Source organism: Carettochelys insculpta, chromosome 7 (genome assembly GCF_033958435.1).
Source record: "Carettochelys insculpta isolate YL-2023 chromosome 7, ASM3395843v1, whole genome shotgun sequence".
Lineage (NCBI taxonomy): Eukaryota > Metazoa > Chordata > Testudines > Carettochelyidae > Carettochelys > Carettochelys insculpta.
Window position 1 is genome coordinate 7,999,079 of NC_134143.1, and position 21,278 is coordinate 8,020,356.

General features: G+C 52.5%; 1 protein-coding gene across 1 annotated transcript; it reads right to left on the reverse strand.

Moving 5' to 3' along the window:
- Nucleotides 1-999: 999 nt before the first annotated feature.
- On the reverse strand, nucleotides 1,000-17,707 carry RBP3 (retinol binding protein 3). Its single transcript, XM_074999864.1, has 4 exons — nucleotides 14,660-17,707; nucleotides 6,945-7,135; nucleotides 3,613-3,755; nucleotides 1,000-1,328 (listed from the first exon to the last, which is right to left on the reverse strand). Exons 1-4 carry the CDS (start codon nucleotides 17,705-17,707, stop codon nucleotides 1,000-1,002), a joined length of 3,711 nt encoding a protein of 1,236 aa, XP_074855965.1.
- Between the last annotated feature and the right edge of the window lie 3,571 nt (nucleotides 17,708-21,278).

The window sequence follows — 21,278 nt, forward strand, 5'->3', positions numbered from 1 at the left end:
AAACCTGGGTGCCTACGCAAGCTCATCTAATTCCTCCAGGGCCTTCCTTCCAATGGGGCTTGGTAGAGGTAGGGTTGAGCAGCAGCGTTCCCACCCAGGTTGCAGGTGGCGGGGGGTGGGTATCTCTACATCCCTATGCAGGCAGGCAGACAGCTAGCTCAGAAGGTTCCTGAAGTTCTGTGATATTGTGAGTAGATCGGGCCCATGTCAATGTCCATACTTGGGTGCTCTGGGGTTACTTGTACCTTAATGAACTCTGTGCTAAGATGAGCCTGGAGCTGTGCCTCCCCAGGAGGAGCCCAGCAATTGCCCTTCTGCTAGGTGAGTTCTCCCCCCACTTTTCCCATTGCTCCAGGGCCAGGCGGGGTCCAATCTGCTCCTGGCCTTGAGTAGAAGCAGGTTACTTTCCTCCTCTCTGACTTGCAGTGTCAGCTGGCACAGGAAGAATGGGCAAGGTCTCCCCACTACCTTTTCCTGTCTCACTTCCCATCCCTCTGCATGGGGGCTGAGGGAGGTAGCATTAGAAGTGCTACTCCCAAACTCGAGGGAGGTTCTGCTGGGGCTGTGGAGAAGAAACTTTGTGAACGAGGATGGACTTGGCTGGGAGTTGGGCCCTCACATCCAGGGGGACTGGAGCAATTTTTCCAGTGGCGATGCCGGGAGCTGCTGAACCAAACTGTGAGCCCTGTATAGGATGGAAACCCCTTCAAGCCAACCCCACTTCCAGCACAGATGCTCACATCTGTTTCTCACTCCTCTCCAGGAGACAGGAGGGGAACATACACGCTGTTTCCCAAAGCACGTGAGATGCATTTTCTGTTCTCCTCACGCTTGCGCAAACGCCACCGCCACTGGGTCACGTCATGCCCCATTGAGCTGTGGCTGCGATTTTCAGAGGGGCCTCAGGGAGTCAGGAAACCAATGGAACAGGGGCTCTGAACCCCTCTCAGCACCTTTGAAACTCGCCACCAAGAGTGGTCCCGCTGGGAGCCTGCTGGCCTATCGGGAGCTGTGCAGGTGCGCATTGAGCATTTCCTTGGCTTTGAGGAGAGCCGTCTCAGCTGGCACCTCCAGGAGCGGAGCCACCCCTCTGCCCTCCCAGGAGGTGCCATCAGCAGAGCTGACAGATCTGGAGGTGGGGATGGTGATGTAAAGGTTGGTGTCGTCCACGTGATACGTCTGAGCAGGGTGACACCCGCCACTGGTCACTTCTCCAAGGATGAAAGCTCTGCCCAGCCTCTTCATGATATAGACAAACTCCTCGGCTGCCCCAGCAGTCACAGCGCTGGTGAGGATGATCAGCCCCTTCTGGGAGCCGTAGCATTCACCTGCGAGAGGCAAGAGCCAGTGTCCTTACAGAGACCCACTTCTGAAGAAGAGCTGACACAATGCATTGTGGAGTGGAAGGGTTAACACTCTCCTGTCCCAACTGGTAGAAAAGCCCTCCAGAGAATTTTGAAGCTTTCACTTCCTCTGCCCACTTTAATGGCATTATTTGGCTTTGTGCCCTCAAACGACACATGCCAAACAGGCCTGGGATTTTCACTTGTGTTACTGAGTCAGTTTCCCTCTTGGGCTCTGTCATGAGTGAATGCCTGTAAAAGGTTAAACCCAGAGAGAATGGGTTCCCTGCTGGCAAACAGCCAGGTGAGCCAATGGGAAGAGAGAAGGATAGTTTAAATTGAAGCAGTTTAAGGCCTTCCTCTTTGTTTTCAAGCTCTCTTAAGAGCTTGTGGTTACTCCACAGGGAGCCATCCCAACTGTGATTTCCTGGGTTCTAAAGCAGGGTTTTCTCACTTGAGCGGTGGCTGCTACCTCCCGGGATCAGGGAATCTGTGATGTTGGAAAGTTTTTTAAGCAGAAGCCTATGGAGGTGAGGTATTTTTAAGGTCTATTGCAACCCCCACCTTCTGTACTCAGAGTGGGGACCAGCCCCAACAGGCTCTGAATTGCAAAGAGCCTGCAAGGCTGTTGAAGGAATCCAAACACAACACCAAAAAGGGGCAAAACATTTCTACTGCTCAGAGGTTTTGCCAAAACTTTCCTAGGATCTCTAGTTGGGATCCGACCTGACCTGGCCATTCCCTTATGTAACCTCATCGGAGCAGTAGATTTTTCCCTTGGCGCTAGATTTGCAAAATAGCTTAGCACACCAGGTGCTGGTTGGGAGCTGAGCTCTTTGAAAATCTGGCCCTAGGAGTCTCAAGGAGAGCTGGGGGCTTGAAAACCTGATGCAAAGCTTCTTTGGGAAGCTGCTCTGTTTAAAGCTTCTTTAAGTAGCTGTCTGTCTTAGCACCCACAGTGTTACAACCCATAATTAGGTGAGAGCCCGGCTGTTGCTTGGCTCAAATTCCAAACAAGGTAAAAATAAAAAAAAAAAGGCGGAGAAGGAGCAAGGAGGATGGGAATAGTCACCGAACCCCTGTGCCGATGGAACCTGGTGAGGCTCTGAACAAAAAGCCCTTGGCCGTGTTTGTGGCTTTGACGTGGACCGTCCAGACGTTCGAGCCGTCAGTGTGACACACATCTGGAGTGACAGCCCTGCAGCCGCTTTTGGTAGCTAACGCCGAGAGAGGAGAATGGGGCCCGTGCCATGCCCCAGGTGCCTCTCGGCGAGCGCATTTTAAGAACAACTCCTGCCACCAAGAAATGAACATCGCCCAGAAGAGATCCCCACTAGCCACAGCAGATACGCAGGGCTGCATCCAGCTGCCACCGTCAGCTGGATTCTGTCCGTGGTCTTTGATGGGCATCGGACTGAACCAGGCCCTGTTGTACGCCCCAGCCCTGGGTGCCTGGGAAAACTGGAGGGGTTCACAGCATGCACCGAAGAATAATGGATTCACGCTGCTCCATGTCTGATTATCCCTGGCCAGGACAGGGGTTAAAACAACTTTAAAGTCTTACCAATACACAGAGCTGCTGGGTCCTTGGGCAAGGTGTGTGTTGGCGGGGGGGCATCTAAGAAGGGGTGGGGCCATACACAGAAGGTACAGGCACCCATCAGAGCTGTCCAGCTCACACCCTGCAGGGCTCCAGCTGTGATTTAGGGAGGTTGGGCCTCCAGCAATTGCATCTTTGTATATAGAGTTCAGCGTGCACTGCTATAATCACCTGGGAGCTGATGCTGCCTAATGTCGAGAGCACTCCACTCCCAGGGCCAAAAGTGGGGTGGAGAGCACTGGACCGTCCTCAGGATGCAGCTCTAGGCTGGCTCAGACCTTTGGGGGCTCTCAGCTGGCTCAGACCTTTGGGGGCTCTCAGCTGGCTCAGACCTTTGGCAACTCTAGGCTGACTCAGACCTTTGGCGGCTCTAGGCTTGCTCAGACCTTTGGCAGCTCTTGGCTGGCTCAGATGTTTGGTGGCCCGAGGCTGGCTCAGACCTTTGGTGGCTCTAAGCTGGCTCAGATGTTTGGTGGCTCTAAGCTGGCTCAGATGTCCCTCTACTCATTGGTGTTCCATTCGCCTTACAGGCTTCACCATTTGGGGCTGGGGAAAAGATGCCTCTGGGGATCACCTGGCAAGCAGTGTTCCACATGCGTGGAGAGTCAGTGGAAACCACCCACCCACCCCAAAAGGGACAGCCCTCGCCAAGGGAAATGAGCGTCTCACCTGAGAGCTGCGGCAGGGTCCACACCTCCCGCACGGTGTTGTTGGGTCGGCTGTAGACTCTGTCCAGGAGGACTGGATGTCCCTCGTCAAAGAAGTAGGAGCACAGCGCTGCTATGGAGGAAGTGGGACCTCCGATATTGTACCTTTTGAAAACAAAGCATTAAAGACCTCAGCCAGAGCATGGACAGACAGAACAGAAAACACCCAGAGAATAATACAACTGCGCTGCCCAGCATCTTCCTCCCATGAGCTTCTGCTTTGTCTCCCCTTAAGCTCCCCCCAGCTGACCCTCATCGGGTGGCTTAATTACCATTCGTGACCCAGCCATGACAGAGTCAAGGCTATCTGCAAAGAGAGAGAGGACAGCAGAGGTAGAGTGCTTCCCCTCTCTTGGAAGGGGATGGTAAAGAGAAGCTGCAGAGGGCTGCGGGGATGGTACTGGAGAAGGCTGCAAATCAGCATTCCTTGGGGGGACCGGGCAGCACGGATGACCTAGAGAGAAGGTTGAGCGGGCAGGGAGCTGGAGGAGAGGCTGTGGTAGGCTACTGGGAAGCAGCACAAAAGGCGAGGAAGTTAGACATGGTCCAGGGAAGCAGCAGCTTATCGGAAGGCGCAGACCTAGCTGCTTAGCCCAGGGTCCCTGTGTTGGCACCCAGAGCAGAAGCTGGAGCTGGGTTCCTCCAACGGAATTTGTGTGCCCAGGGTGGGGCTGAAGACAGAGCCCACAGGACAGGGTGTGAGTCATTTGCTGGGATGTTTGGACTCTGCTGCTCTGGAAGGACCACGGGTCACTGAGCCAGAGGCCTGGGCTGTGGGCAGAAACAGCCAAAGAGGTGAGCTGCAGGAGTGCTAGAGGTGAAAACCCCTGCAGTACCCTGACCTGATGGCAGGGGTGCCATGCTGGAGGGTGTAACTGGAGGACCTGGACCGAGCAGACAGAGTCTAACGCCTCCCATCTGTGACGCTCCACTGAGAGGCTTCTGCAAATTTCCTCACCCACCAGTAGGAGCTTTGGGACAAGGGGCTTTCTGACAAGACAAGAAGACAGCGGCACTGAGGAACGGTCTCTGCAGTGGCAGTGTAGCAGCACAGCAGAGATACAAAGCAGGGAAGTCATATATTTTACTGGACCAGCCTCAGGGGTGAGACAGACACATTTCTGAGTGACGCAGGGCTCCCGCCAGGAGAGACTGGTCCAAGAAAAGATACTCGCACACCTGCCTTGGCCACACTAGCCATACATATGTCCTCCTTCAAGGAAAATGAGCTGCTGGGCAAAATCCAGCCTTGGAGGGAAGGGCAGTTCAGTAGGAGAGAGCTAGCCAGTGGCTTTCAAGACCTGGGTGCGTGTTCTTGCTTAATCACAGACCTCCTGGATGATGGTCGTGTGACAAGGCCAGGCCGAAGGGCTGCTGCAGAGTCGGGGAAAAGGGGTGAACGGACTGCTACTTAGAGGAGAAAGGCTGCAGGATAATCAGGAACAGCTGGGAGCCCATTTGTGGGGGCGTGGAGAGAGGAGAGAAGAATAGGGACAGGGCACACCCCACCCCACCCCACCCCACCCACCAACCAACAGCTAGTGACTTACAAAGTACAAAGAGTTGCAGAGTGGAAACAGCAGGGGAGGGAGTCCTGGAAGGAGTGGCTGGGCACCCTACCCCAAAAACCAGCTGTGAGCCTGAACCTCTGGCAAGGGGGGATGGCCGCTGACCCAACCATTGGCCAGGGAACGAGGGGCCCTTGCCAGAGTAGGCAAGACACATAGGTCCCAATCAATGGGAGTTAGTCCCCTAGACACCTCTGAGGATCTGGGTCTTTATCTCTCTATGGCAATAACAGGCCAGCTTGTGTTGCAGGCACAAACCTCTTACAGACGGAGAGGGGCTGAGCTAACACAGCCATGGGGTGCATGGATGGCTGGGCCCAAGCACTCAGAAATCAGGAGTGGGTCCCCTCAAAGAGACACAAGGGGCTGAAAAGTCACAAGATTTAAAAGTGATCGTAAAAGTCAGGTCCTTCACTAACTTTTCCCAGCCGTGGGCAGAATAAATTTCGTTCTGTGCATGAAGGCATGGGTGGCCGTGCACCACCAATAGAAACACAGGCTGCCAGCTGTGGGTGCTCTGCCAATCAGCTGGGTGGCACTGGAATCTCTCCTCAGCAGCTGTCCAGGCATGCGCTTACAGGGAACGCTGTCCATGAGGACTAGAAAGCCACTTAGAATGAAAGCTGAGATGAGTCTCAGAGAATCACCAGACTCCAGGAGCTGGGGCTCTAAGCTAAATACAGCAATGCTCCTGACTGTAATTACTCTGTTTCTTGAGCATTGGAGACTCCTTCTTACACTGGGTTTATTTCTGAGGCAAATATTTGCCGGCTGTGCGGGGAACTCACAAGCAGGAGCTCTGAGCCGAGGCCTGGAAACCCCTGCGGGGAGGGCTATCTGAAAGAGAACTCTGCATCTGTGCAGATGGCTGCTTAGACAAAGAGCAGCAGCAGCAAGTCAAACTGAGCAACAGGTAGCATTTTTCATACCTCGGGTGGTTAAAGACAGGCGTGTGATAAATGCCTTGCTGCAATGGAGGGCCAAGAAGGACGGAGGTTTGGAAGGAGGGCTCCAGCTCATCTCCAACTCCTGGACCAATCTGCACTCAGCCACTGGTGTAACTTAGCACAGTTCATAGTAGTATCTGTTTTTCTGTTAGTGACTCACTTGTGCATCATTTGTAATAAAATATATCGTTAGCTAATACATGCTGGTAGGTGGCGGGATATCCAATGCATTCTCATACGGAATTCAGAGCTGGAGAACAGTCGGGAGGTCCCAGCCTGTGACAGGTCAGGTTGTTTCTTATGGGATATTTCCTAGTTTTCCTTTCTGGTTTTCAGTGGGCTGGGAGATGAGACAATTTCCCAGGAGACACTGTTCCTAATAGATCTCACAGTTGGGAAACGTTCCTTGGGCATTGACCTCAATTTTTCCTTTTCTCGCCTTTCTTGGTGGGTGACATGACATGAGAGCGCACCACATAAATCTAGCATGGAAGAAAACGCAAACTGGAGATAAGGCATAAACGCTAACAATTTTAACAATGGCAGCGGCCGTAGCCCTGGGCCCTTTAGATCACTGCCAGAACGCTGAATGGCACACCTCACCTCAGCCCTGCCCCTTCTGCCTGAGGCCCCACCCCTTCTGCCAGAAGCCACGCCCCTTCTGGCAGAGGCCACGCCCCTTCCACGGACTCAGCCGGGCTGCCAGTTCTCTGAGTTCACTGGTTTACATAAAATGATACTTAAATATGATACATGGGGAATTTCTGTCCAGAATTTACCTCATGTCTATGATTAATGCGTCTGTGTGAACAATCTTCTTCCAGACGTGCTCCACCAGCAGCTCAGACACCTCAGTTAGAAGCTCGCAGTCTCCAAACATATCAAACCGCAGGTAGCCAATGTTGTTTTCAAAGACATTGGTGCGGAAAGAAAATTTAATCAGATCTTCAAAGGCTTCTGGGGAAGGGATCTGGAAAAGTTTGCAAAATAAACAAACATGATCCGGAGCTGCTTGCTTGGCATAAGATTGGAAAGGAATCACGTGTTTCAGGTTTAGCCCAGGATGGGCACAGGTTAGGAATCTTGTGTGCAGAATATCATATAATGGGCATGTGTCAGGAATGCCCATGTGGGAGAGTTGTGTTAAGAGTCTGGTATGTTGACCATGTGACAGGAATGTCGTCTGGTGGCCACATGCTAAGAGTCTTATTTGTGGGATGTCAGGAAAGTCATATGGTGCCCATGTGCTAAGATCCTTTTATGTGGGACGTGGCTCCAGAATCTCCCTTGAGCAGCAGCGATTACGTTTATTTTGTTCGTCCGGCATCTCCCAGGGCCAACGTGTAAAACAAACAGTGAAAGACAAGGTGTAACTGACAGTGAGAAGAAATGGGGCCAGGCGAGCGGCGTGCGTGACTCTAACTTGACAGGCATCCTTAGGACGCTCGCAGCACAGATGGGTAGCAATGGCTGGCCAGAAGAGGAGAGCAGATCTCAGCCAGGTCCAAGAGGATCCAGTTGTCCTCCCACCTGGCACAGCTCAGACTTGACACTTGTTGGAGTGTCCGATCAGGGCTGAGTATAAGGCTGTAGCCCCTGTAACTCAGCGATGGGCAGCCAAGACCAGCAAGGGGGCCCTGGGAGTGGCCCTCCTTTGTCTCAGTGAGCTGAGCAACCTGCAGCCAGGAACCCACTGCGGTTCCATCTTCAACCCCCAGGCAGTGGGCATGGGAATTCTGCACTTCCTACGCCTCCCCCGCCCTCCCAGCCCTTTTGGAGCACTACAAAAGACTGATTTCCGACCTTTCCCTGCTCTGATTCACGGTGTTCCAGCTCTGGGAGGGGGGCGTGGAGAGGAAAGGGGACCGAGTGCGAATCAGTAGATTGGTGGTGCTCTGGAAGTGCTGGGAGGCAGCTGGAGGTGTAGGAATTACGGGGGTTCTAGTGGCCCAGCATGCTAGAGGGGACAACAAAGAGGGTCTGTGGGCCACAGGTGGGGCCCCAGAGAGCTGCATGCAGCCTGCGGGCCACCCACCACTGCTGCAACCCCTGTTTGGAGAGGGCCACAGCCTGTCACTACTCTTGGATGAGACTGTCCGGCATGATGCAGGGCTTGGATGCTGGTCTGACCCTCCAAAGAATGGGGTTCAATTTCTGGCTCTGCCACTTCCAGCTCTGTGCACCTGGGCAAGTCACTTCCTTGCTCTCTGCCTCCATTTCCCCTCCCGCTCTTTGCCTGTCTTCGGGGCAGGGACTGCGTTTGTGAAGGACTTCGCGCAATGTGGCTTTGATCTCGGAGCCTTCAGGTGCTTCCGCACGTCAGTCCTTCGCGAGCATGGATCTGAGAGGGGAAGAATATCCCAAGGCAACGTTGGGATGTACGTCCCAGGTCTGCCTCAGTGTCTGGGTGAGCCCCTAACTGCCTCAGTCCCCCTATAAAAGGAGCCCAGGCTCCAGGAGAGTGGGACGGCTCCCTTTGTAAACGCTCAGTATGGCCGTGCTCAGGAGAACCTGCCCAGACTGAAGCCAGCCCAGCACGGTCAGGCCAAAGCACATCCTGAACTATGTTTTCTGCAGGTTCCTGTGCTCCCTTCCAAGGGGGGGCTCTCCACCCACTTCACAAAGGAGGCTCATTATCCCCAGGTTACAGCTGGTCTGCAGGGAGCAGACGTAACTCACCCTGGACCATGGCTTCGCCCCAGGTCAGCTGAATGTTGGCTTTCTGCCCAGCCTTAGGGGTTGACGCTCCTGCTCCTGAAGCTGGTCTTCGTTGCTACCCTCCTAGTGCCTTTTGCAAACCCAGACCTTTGAGTGCTGTTCCCCAGTCCCTGATGGCCCCAGCTACTGACAGGCAGGCTCCCTTTCTGCCCTTCTTTCTCTTTTCACCCTCTGAACAGCAGCCCCTCTCACTGGGCTGCAGATGTATTAGTTCACCACCACCGCCTTTGTCCTTGCCAGTGACAGCCATGCAACCCGATCTGCTCTGGTTCTTGATTAAAGAATCCAGTGAAGAGCCAGAGCTCATTGCATTGTCCTGATGCTGCTTTTGTCTGGTGCAGAAGTGCTGAATTGAACCCCACTCCTCGGAATGGCGAGATCAGAACCACCCCCGCCGCCATCTATGGATGTGTTTTTTCTCAGTGAGAGCTTGCCAACAAATAACACATCATCTGCAAGCCCTGTAAGGTCACTGGGCTATACCTTCACAAGGTTCTGGCCCCCTGGAGAGTAGGGGGCATTCCAGGCCACCCACCCTGTCCAAAGACATGGCTCCTTTAAGGAAAAGGTATTCCAGGTAACAGCTGGTGAAGAGGTGTGGGGTAATGAGATTGCTACCAGCTGGCCAGAATCAATATCTAGCTGTTAGCTGGAAGGGAGGAGCTATGAACTAGAGCTGGAATGGGTGGGGGATTGGGGAAGCTGCTCTGAGAATGGCCTTGGGGAAGGATAGCTGGGGGGGCGGTTCCTTAAGCAGGGGGTGATGCCGGAGAAAACTGGAGATTTAGCAGGGAAATGTTCTTGTGAGTACATAGGGCTGCCGCAAGTTATATGGTAGAAGTTAGAGGGTACTGGGGGCAGGGCTCAGCTCTTCAGCAGAGAGGGCCCAATGCTCCTAAGCCTGTTGGTTACGAATGATATCCCTGATAATTCACACTTTCACTGCTTAAGATAGAACTTCAGCCTGGTTACCAACTGTGCTGTAACCAGCTGGTGCTGCATACCATGTGTGTTAGAAATGTCCACAGCTCCCCTGAATTTAGCGGGAGTCTTGTGTTTAATAGGGGCTTTCCTTAAAGCCCCTGCTCCTGGAGTCATGTGGGCAGGGGAGTTTCTCAACCTTGCCTAGATGATTGCAGAGAAAAGCAGACTATGAATATACAGATTGCTCGAAAGCAGTGAGGCAAATCAAAAGCTCGCTTGCTTGCTGCCTAAATCTCCTAGTTTTGTGGGGCCTGCCACCTGATTTTTTTTTTTTTAAATAACACCAGTGGTTGACAGGAGTGGGGGATTTCTCTCTTGCACAATTAGAAACTCCTGATTGTTCTGTGTGCGTGCATGAAGCATTTGCTGTTGTACGAACCAGTGTGTGACTGCAGAGGACAAAAGACAACTGTGTTGGGGAGTGGGGCTCTCCACTGTACTGTTGGGAAGGCCTGGCTGGGTGTAGCTACCAGAAGGCTCTCACAGCTGTGAAATGGGATTGGATTGTTACCTGCAAGCTCTCTGGGACTTAATAAGAACTAACACAAGCCAGGGAAGGTTGGGGGGGAGAAGAATTAGAACAGAGATTTTCCCTGTGTTAATAGAACAGGCCCAGGCTAACTAAGCACAGAAGAATCACCATTAACTAACTGGTTATGGGCTGGGTCCTGTCCTGTAAACTCTGATTACCCAAGAGTAACTACTCTTGGATGAGACTGTTGGGCATGATGCAGGGCTAGGATGTTGGTCTGACGTGCCAAAGAATGGGGTTCAATTTCTGGCTCTGCCACTTCCATCTCTGTGGACCTGGGCAAGTCACTTCCTTGCTCTCTGCCTCCATTTCCCCTCCCACTCTTTGCCTGTCTTTGGGGCAGGGACTGTGTTTGTAAAGCACCTTGCACAATGAGGCTTTGATCTCAGAGCCTTCAGGTGCTTTGGCACTATAAACAAACAGCACTGCCAGCTCCAGGTTTCCAAAAACGATGGACTGCACCCCCTGGAAATCCTGAGGTTGCCTTAAAAATCATGAGATTTAAAAATTACATTTGGGGTTCTTCTTCTCTGGTGTGTGGTTCTTAAACCTCAAGAGTTACATCCAAGTCATGTCCCCTCTGCCGGCAGCAGGGCTAGAAACCTATTTATTTTTAAAAGGAAAACTAAGGTTCTCATGTGATCACAGCAGCCTACAGACTGGATGGTTGCAAAAAAAAAAAAAAACAAAACAAAACACCACACTTAAGGCAGTGCTAATTCTAGCCAGCAGAGGACAGTGGTACGCATATTAGGTAGGCAACTGCTCCAGAGCTATTTTAACAGGTATCCTGGAAACGAATATTGTGGCTGGAGTTAGTGAGATTTCTATTTCCAAGCAACCACAGCTGCGTGTTACAATGCAAAGCAAAGCTGGCAAGTACCCCGTAGGTGCCGAACTTAGAGTTTCATCCAAAATCAGTTTTACAAAATCCAGAAATGAGCAGGCACTTTTTAGTGGGCTGCTGTTCTGCATTTGCTCTCAAAAAATTTCTCCTGCTGCAGTGCTGTGAATCCCACATGTGGCTATTGTGCTAGTGCATGAGGCTCAAAGGAGTAAATGCAGTGCATTGCTGTGTAGTCCACACCTAGTGCAACGCAAAACAGGAATAGACAACGTGAAGAGGAAAGAGTCAATCAGATTTCCATAAGGGCCAGAAGCATCCATTAGATTTACACAGGGGCAGATTCTAAAATGGTGTAAACTGGCACGGCTTGATTAACTGTAATGGGCTTACACTTGTATACACCAGATAAGAACTGGGCCCACAGTTAAATTCTTTCATCTCCTGGAAATACCATATTGATTTTTTTTTTTCCACCCCTGTCCTGACGCTGCCTTTTTAAGCAAAGTGCTGCCTGTATTCATTAATGTAGCCAAGCAAAAAGACATAAGCAACCCTTCCCCTCTGCCTCTGATGCGTGCTGCCTTCCCCCCCGACCCAGGGATCCTCCCCCAGAAAGTACCCCAAGGCGAGAGCCTCTGCATACCTAATACTTACCTAGGAAAGGGAAGATCCGAGATGAAAGGACAGTTGTTTAAAATTAACGCCATTTATCAGAGACATGGCGTGAGGAAGCAAGCAGGGGCCATGTTCTCAGCTGGATGCCCAGAAAATTAACCCCCCATTTCCCATTGGGAGTTAGTGGGATTTTCTCCAGCAATGGGAGAGCAGGAACCCAGGGCTCCAATCTGAGACCCTCGTTATCTGAATGCGGTACGTCCGCATGTGGAAAAATCAGGCAGCGGGTCCGTGTGGCTTCCAGGGCCTGGCTGTTCATTCCAAGGCACGTCTCAGTACAGGAAGGGAAAAGTCCTCTGAGACTGTTTGTGGTTAGGGGCCCAGGGAGATGGGAGAACCAGAGCCAGGGGATGAGCCGAGGGGGCAGTGCTGAAGACCCATTTGTGAGACCATGAGGCACAGCACACACACACACACAAGGCTAGCCCTGCTCTCACCGCTATTCCAGCAGGGTGGATACACGGGGTCCACATGCTGGTGGCCTGCAGCCCTCCCTGTCTCCCACCCACACTCCACCAGGCTTTATCCGCGTTTGATCTGTGTGATTCTCAGGGTCAAGGAGAAGCTAGCCCCTCGTTCAGGGCGTGGCTGGCTCTGAGGGTCAGAAGGAAGTGGGGGCAGCGCACGAGAGGGGTTATTTCGGTGGATGAAATATCCCTGCGAAAGATCTGTCTACCGCAGTGACTGGCCCTGCTCCAAGCCTCCAAGACAGAGGATCCAGAGGGGAGCAGAACTCCCCAGCTCAGAGCTGAAGGCCGATTTGGCTGACCCCAGTCACCGCAGGCACCGGGCCGGTGGCAGCCGTTGGCTGTGGCAAGAGCCGAGAGGGGGCATTGCTGGAGCATCATGAGTCCTCTCGCAGCCCCAGTCTGTGCATAATAGCACCCCCAGCCTCTCCTTATCGCCCTCCTCTCAGTCCTGCTGTGGAGAGTCCTGCTCCTCCTGGCTGCTGCAATCCCCTGCCCTCACTGCGTCAGACCCTCTCTGGTCTTGAGAGACAGGGAGGCTCCTGACCCAGGTTCCCTGTACCCTGGGTGCATGTGCAGCTGCTCAGGAAGAAGTCTGGTGCTGGCTGGCAGAGTGCCCACAGCTAGGCTTGGGTTTCTCTGTGTGGTGCCCATTGGGACGTGCCTTGGTGCACGTAACATTTTATTCTGCACAGGGGTGGAAGAGGTCAGAGGGGACATTGCTCCTGGCCTCTTTCCATTCTCCCACTTAGGGAGGAGCCATCAAACCTCTCCCAGTCCCAACCCTCAGCAGCCCGGACGGAGCAGAGGCATTTCCGAGAATGGGGTGAAATCTCCCCCCATCCCCACCCGACGTCCTATCGGCTTCCCCAGGCCCCAAATTTTGCCTCTGAGGCGCTGAGTCAGATGGTGGTGCCCCCCGAATCTGCTTCCAACATCAGGGGTCAGCTCATGCAATAACAGCCACTCATAAATCGCTATTGCGTGGGGGAGGCTGACTAGCTGGATGGTGCTTTTAGGGACCCAACAGCACATTGCCAGCGAGATGTGGCCCTATTTTAACAAATAACTTTCACAAGCATTTCCCTTTAGCTTGGGATGTGCCCTATGCCCTGGGCCCACTGGGAGGCGGGTGAGCAATAGAACAGAGAATCCACTGATTAGGTTCTCCGTCTAAGCACAGATTCTCCCTCCGCCAAGGGAAGGGGCCGTGCCTCTGGGGAAGCAAACCTGTGACGTGCCCTTCACTGAAACTGCTCCGTTGCAGTCCCTGGGGACAAAGGGGCACCCCCACAATACACCACAGGAGCCAAAGACCTCGTAGGGTGACAGCCCCGGGGATCTCCTTCCTCAGGAAGAAGCCCAATAATGTGATCCACTTCAAAAGCAAAAGGCGGCACTCTTCCAAAGCAGCGCTGAGCATGCTGGGGTCAGGTGTGTGAAGCAGGGTTGCTAAGGAGCCAGCTCGGTCTCGCCGAGATGCAATTTTAACAAGTGACTCCAGTGAGCTCCCTCCATCACAACAAAGAAGACAGTTTTCTGGGGCACCCCACTGCATGAACAGCCTGGCTGAGAACGAGGCAGCAGCTTCACCAAGGGAACGGCACGGCGGGGGCAAAAGAGACCATTAAAAATCACATTCTCTTTGAGGTCATCTAGTGTCCGGCCAGCCGGGTTTCCAAGGCAAAGACTGGCCAAGCTAGCTAACATCGATTAGGAGACCGGTTAGGAATGGATGGTGGTTATATGGGTGTTCCCTCTGCTCCTGGGAGTCCCAGAAATAAGTGGATACAGTCATGTTTTCTGTGTGGAAGGGTGGGTTACAAAACACATGGCTGCCTCTCTTGTTGAAGACTTTCTCCAGAACATATAAATGTGCTCCCCGAGACCCGCTAACTACAATATGGCAAAACTAGAGCATCTGAGAATACAGAAGTAACCTGGTATGAGACTTTGTCCATGTAATCGGTGGTACGCACCTCCCTGGCAAACCTTCCCTGTTCACGTGGGAATTCACCGCTCATGAGAGTGGTCAGAGCAGTGGCCCAGACAGGTCCCCTTACAAAGCCCAGCCAGTGCACCTCAACCCTTGTTGTTCAGGGGAATTCAGTCTCCTAAGCTCACTCGGGTCTTGGCCTCTGTGCTGGAGCTCTGAGAAGCTGAGAAATACAGGCTGGGAAGCTGGCTGGGGAGTTTAGCTCACTGCATAAAGCCCTAGATCTCAAGTGGTGGATGCTGGGCAGTTCCCAGTTGAGCATGCGTGAGCCTTACCTGCATGGGCACAATCCCTGGGATGCGGTCCCTGGCATGCTCTGGGATGTGGGCTATTTTCAGGTGTGAGTCTCCAGACAGGGCATGAAGGTCGGCAGACACCTTCTTGGCCAGCTCTTCTTCAGAGTTCACCCTCTTGTACGCGTCAGTGGGGGCGAGGGCAGCGAGCTTGGCCACCACATCGACACCCACATCTGCAAAAGCGTAGTTGTCTGCCACCAGCTCCCCAACCGTCTGCAGAACGCTGGGCACTTTGGCACGCAAGGTAGCGATCTGCTGGGCCACCGCCAAGGCCTCACTCGCCTGGACGGTGATATCTGGCTCCACCCCTGACACGCTCCACTCTTCGCCCGTGAGCGGGCTGAGGATCACCTGGCTGGGGATGGAGGCATACAGGGAGCTATTGTCAACCCGGTAGATGCCCCCTGAGAGCGAGCCACCCATGGTGGGCTCACCTATGATGGTGGCCCGGTGCAGATCCTTCATGGAACGGGCGAAGGCTTCAGCTGCCGAGCCACTCACATCGCTGGTCAGGATGTAGATGTCCTTCAGGGAGCCGTACCTCTGGCCGGTGACCTCAGGGTGAGTCAACACCTCAGTGCTACGGGAAGTGCTGCGGTCAAAGATAGTGTAGAGGAGTTGCTGGGGTTCAGGCTCGAAGAAGTAGGAGCAGAAGATGGGCACGCCTGTGGAGTAGCCACCCAGGTTGTACCTCATGTCGATGATCATGGCATCTGTGCCCACCAGCTTGTCCCACACAAGGCGCATCACCTGTGGCCTGATGGCCTTCACTGTCTCTGCCTCGGCCATCATGTCGAAGCGCAAGTAGCCTAGGTTGCCTGGCAACATGTCAACCTTGAAGAGGGCCTCAATGATATACTCCAGCTCCTCTGAGGTGGGGATCTTGTGGGGGGCCTGTTCTTCCGGGGTGGGCTCCAGGTGGCTGTGGAAGACATGCAGTCGGTGGTCCCCTGAGGCCTCCTGCAGGTCGTTGGTGAGCTGAGAGGCCAAAGTCTCCAAATCCACCGCGGAGCGGTAACCACCATGGGCCCTCTTGGTATTTAACATGGCACTGGCCTTCGCAGCTACCTCTGGGATGGCATAGTGAGCCTCCAACAGCTGTCCGATGCGTTCCACGAGAGGGCCCGTAATCTGGTGAAAAGCTAGGACCTCCCTGGCCCTTTCTAGTGCCTCATCACCCAGCACGATGGCATCGGGCACCACACCCCCACCCAGCCAGCAGTCTCCATGGTTGTCAATGAAGGTGATGACAGGCACGGTGATGGTGAGTCCCTGGGTGATGCCCTCCTCCGGCTGCAGCAGGGGGAAGGTGCGGGTGTGTGAGACACGGCCTGCCGTGATCTCGCCAATCAGAGTGGCGCGGCCCAGGGACTGCATGAGGTAGGCGAACTCCTCAGCAGCCGTGGCCGTGCGGTGGCTGGTGAGCAGGTAGATGCCACGCTGGGCCCCGTAGGGCTGGCTTAGCAGCTCTGCATGGCTGTTGTGCGTCTGTGTGTGGTTGGTGCGTCTGTCATAAGTAGTAAAGAGGTGGACAGGGCTGGTGGTGGGGTCCTGGAAGTAGGAGAGCAGCAGGGGCACTGCGCTTGAGGAGGGGCCCCCGGGGTTGTAGCGCAGGTCCACAATCAGGTTCTCAGTGGCCCGAAGGGGCTCCCACACCTTGTGCACGATGTAGGGGCCCAGCTTAGCCAGCACAGAGGCGTCCGCGAACTCATCAAAGCGCATGTAGCCGATGTTGTCCGGCAGCACTGCCACCTGGAACACGGTGTCGACCACGGCCCGCTGCAACTCCTCGTTGTCGGGCAGGTCCGCGGCCATCGGGATCTCCTCCTCCCCCGGTAAGGGAGCAGCCTCGCCCGACCCAGTGACGTGGAGCAGGAGGCGGGGGTCCTCGGAGGCGGCCTGTAGTTCGGCATTGAGCTTGGAGGCCAGGTCCTCCACAGACTGGACAGAGGAGGGGTCAAAGGCCGAGAGGCGCTGCAGCAGCGGGGGCACCCGCTCCACCAGCGTGTAGTAGTTGTGCAGTATGCCCATGAGGCGGGTGATCAACCCAGGCACCGCTCTGCGCAACGACAAGATGGCCAGGGCCTGCTCCAGGGCCTCCTCCATGTTGGTGGCCACACATGGCAGCACACCGGTGACCTCCCAGCTCTGCCCGCCACCGTTGAGAGGGCTCACAGACCGTGATACTGGCACTGTCATGTAGAAATGGGAGGCGCCAATCCGCAGCTTCTGGACGTCCAGGGAGCCCCCGGCTGTCCTCTCCCCCACAATGGTGGCTCTGGGCATGTGCTTGAGAATGTAAGCCACGTCTTCGGCCACCCCGGTGGTATGCCGGCTGGTCAGCACCATGACATCTTTGTCCTTGCCATACCTCTCACCCAGCACCCGAGGCAGGGTCCATATCTCTGTGGTGGTGTTGGAGGGCCGGTGGTACACCGTGTCCACGTGGAGCACCTGGTTTGCTTCGTGCAGATAGGAGATGATGAAGGGGATGCCGGATACCTGCCCCCCAGTGCTGTAGCGCAGGTCTAGCACCAGGGCAGAGGTCCCAATCAAAGTCTTCCACACCTTGTCCACCAGGAAAGCCCCGATCTTCTGTACGACATCTTGACCAATGATATGATCGATCCTCAGGTAGCCCACGTTTCCCTCCAGCAGTTCATACTTGACCACATGCTGGATAAGATCCAGGAGCTGCTCCCGAGTGAGGGAACCCTCCATTTCTTGCGCTGGAGACGCAGGAGCTAACGGCTCATAGGAGATCACCAGCCTTGGGTCGTTCAAGGCACCTTGCACACCGGCCGTCAAGACGTTGGACAGCAATTTGGGATCTGAGATGTCCAGGATTTCCCCACTCTTGATGGCCTGTTCAATAGCATCTTGCATCCCCACCAGGTTTTCAGGGAAGCAGTAATTATTCAGAAGGACCTTGGCCATGTCTAGCACCAGAGTTGACTGGAAGATTTCCTCAGTATACACATTGCAGAAAACCAGAGTAGATAACAATAGGAGAGGTCCCCTCATCATTCTGAATCATTAAGGGAAGGCAAATAAATTACACTTTGATAAGAAATCAGAGACACTTGTAGACCTAGATGCGTTTAGCTCACCGCTGACCCTCTCTCTGTGAATCAGCACCAAAAGGCCAGTGTTAAATCTGGGAGCACCGACTAGACAAATCTTTTATCTGCTTTAAACCTTTAATCTCATTAAACCAGTGTGCATCAGCCAAAGTGCATCGACAGATGAAGTTCAGCATTATGTCACTTTTCAAATCTCTTATGAAACAGTCACGAAGTACAGTCAAGGAGACATTTATTCTGAGGGGTTAGGCTTACGAGATTCGGTCTGACGCGTAACTGCTTTCGATACCCCACTGCCTATTTTAAACCAGTCCGGACTTACTGACCTCAAACATATACATGCAAAGATATTTGGTGTAGAACCGCAATGAGAAGAGCCATAATCCAACGTTTTATTGTCATATCCGGCCAAACAGTAACCGGAGCACTTTGAATTGGCCTAAATCATCTGATAATTTTGTATTTTTTCCCCTGATGTTTATTTTTAATCCTCTGTCCACATTATTTTCCTGCCTAGTGCCTGGAACAAGCTATTTTTTCATTCCACAACTAAGGCATCTCAACAGGAAACCCAGAACATTTGGAAACGGCCTATTAATCTCCAGGTAATGCTAGCCCATTCATTTCAGGGGGGGCAATTCCCAGCAAGTTGAATGGGACTGCGTAAGATACACTCGCCTCAATGTACTGCAGCTAAATCTGAGGTGACTTTAATCTTGGTCTTCAGGCAGCGAGGATTTACTGGTAATACCCCTGCATAACATATGGTCGTGTCTGGCGACAGCTTCCAGCCAATAGCCATTCGACTGGATATACCAAAATAGAACTTTGTTCTCCAATGTCTTCAGAACGCCCCCTTCCCCTGCTTTGTATTAAGAGTCTGAAAGCGGATCAGTATGAGTGGGATGCAGCTGCTGGTAGCATCCCTTTGAACTGTCACCGTGAAGAGCTACAGGGTGACATAACAAAGACACACAATGGGGGCAGACGCTGGCTTTACCTTTGAGACAAGGGCCGGTGGAATGATGGGTTTTCCTGGCCATGTGGCAGAAGCCAGAAGAGAGCAGGGAGAAGGAGCTGCAACCCTTTTGTACGGTCTCCAGAATGAAGTATGTGCATTGACCCATTGCCATGTATTGGTGAATGCATAGGGAGGGGCTCTGGCCACCTCCCCTCAACCCCGTAGAGTGACGACCGCTGTTGCCTGTAAGCTGAGCTCTTGGGTGGTCACACAGGAGAGATTCAGTTGCCGCCTGTCTGATTAGCAGAGCGCCCGCAGCCATCCACAAGTGGCAGCATGTTTCTCTACTGGTGGTGCACCTCTGCACATGCCTTGGTGCACATAACAAAATTTATCACACCCTGGATGGAATAAGTTTGAGGGAACACCGGTGATGACTGCCTTTTAGCCAAATGGGAGTTATTTGGAGGAAGTGCAATGGCCTGTTTTAGATGGGAGCTCACACCATCTGATCCCACCTAGACTTGGACTCTGCTTTACCAGCGATTCATATTCTGCCTGTGTCCTTTATGAGCAGTGGTGCTGGCATTCCCAAACATCCTTCCCCAGCATCTCCACAGGCAAAATGCAGCTCATTTCGTAGGCACAAGCATGCATTAGCTAGAAGGGTTTAGGCCCCATAATCACTAGAGCTGATGTAAAAATGCAGAAGCATTTCTGGGGTGGGTGAGGGGAGCTGGTAACCAATTTGAATTGTCAAAAAACCTCCGCCAGTTTCTACACTGTTGGGGTGGGGGAGACAAAAGGGCAAATGATTTTCATTGATGTTATTTTTTTCTCTTAAAAATTCAGCTTTAAAAACAGCTTGAGCTAATTGAAAAATACCAATCATTTTCTCTTAGGGTACTTGGGGTGGGGCGGGAATCAATGTAGTCATTTTTACTGACATTTCTGATGAAAATATATTTCATAAAAATGAAAGAAAAAATTATTCTCAGGGAAAAAAACCAGGGTTTTTTTTGAGTTTCAGCCTTGAAAACTTCTTATGAGCATTTCTGGCTTTCCGTTCTTTTCAGCAAAAGAATTTTGTCCGTGGCCGAGCATAGATTCATAGCTCCCCTGGCTAGAAAGTATCAGTGTTATGAGCTAGTCCAGGGATTGGCAACCAACAGAGGAAGATGAGCCATTTGTTTCGTCAAACTTGGTAACTCAAGAGCCACAGTGCATGTGAATGGTCTGTCATAAAGAACGTCAAACCATATTTTTAGTAACCCCTATTTTAAAAACAGTGCACACACAATGATCTGTCATGTGATATATGTTTGCTGCAGGGTATTCACAACCTTTTTATGTACAGTTAAGGACTCAGGGAACGTGAACCCAGAGAATGTGACCCAGCTGTTACGTGGCTGGCCCCGATTCCTACAGGAAACCCTGGAAATATGCAATTTCCACTTGTGTTTAACTCACTCCCCTTGCCATGGATAACCCCTGCCCGGCTCGCTCTTTCTTTCCTTCTTTCTTTCTTTCCCGCACTGCTGCAGGAGGATATGCCCGCAAGCCACAGAGCAGGATTGCAAAATGGATCCATTGTGACAGAAATCAGTAAAAAAAGAAATACAAGATTTTTCCCTCAGAATGTGTCAGCATGGGTCTCTTTTCCTACCCATCAGTACATTAGCCTGCGTGTGTCAAGCATCCACCTCTCCATCTCATGAAATACTCTGAGTCTTGCATGTTTACAGTGGGGTGGCTTTTTAAAATCTTTTACTCCGTGGCACATAATGCAGACGTGGTCGGAGATGAATGCAGCATTACGTGGCATAGGTCTGCTTCACCTTGCCATGCAAAGAGGCTTACTCACTCTTCTGGTTCTTCTCTGAACTGACCAGGACACAGATGGGAGGTCCTGTGGCCTGTGCTCTGAGAGTTGCAAGGCATTTCTAACAGAACACAAGCAGGAAAATTGCTGTGTAGCAGCCTAAACCCACAAGATCCTTCTCTATCAACTGTTAAACTGCTTACTTAGTCATCGCTTCCTGTATCCATGTGGGGGCCTGGTCCAACCTGGTTCTGAACGTCTTCATCCAACATTGCTAAATTTGTGTTCAAAAATCACGAGCCAGGAACTTAAACATTGTGAGATTGGCTCAAAAAACATTTGGGGTTCTTATTTGCCTTCTGTAAGCCTTTCAGGTGCATTTAAAGCTTTTCTGGGCAACCACCCAGGCTAGGAAGTTGCTCAAAAACATAGAAGCTGAGAATCTCACGTTCTCACATGACCCCAGGGACTGGTGCTTCCTGAAACATACCAAATGTCATAGGACTCATGCTAAAGCTCAAGCCTGAGTGACACTGCTCATCTCAGTCCAGTTCATTCTTTCATTTCAGACCTTTGTTCTCCCCCTTGATTGTTAGAGCATAACAATATAAGTGCAGAACTAGTTTCATACCGTATCATAGAATCCTGGGGCTGGAAGGGACCTCAGGAGGTCATCTAATCCAGCCCCCTGCTTCAAGCAGGATCAATCCCAATTAAATCATCCCAGCCAGG

Excerpts from the sequence above, each read along its gene's own strand:
- RBP3 (XM_074999864.1), bottom strand. The coding sequence starts at position 17,707 with ATGATGAGGGGACCTCTCCTATTGTTATCTACTCTGGTTTTCTGCAAT. Across the intron at positions 7,136-14,659 it reads CAGGGATTGTGCCCATGCAG|ATCCCTTCCCCAGAAGCCTT; the intron begins GTAAGGCTCACG and ends AAACTTTTCCAG. Across the intron at positions 1,329-3,612 it reads GACCCTGCCGCAGCTCTCAG|GTGAATGCTACGGCTCCCAG; the intron begins GTGAGACGCTCA and ends TGCCTCTCGCAG.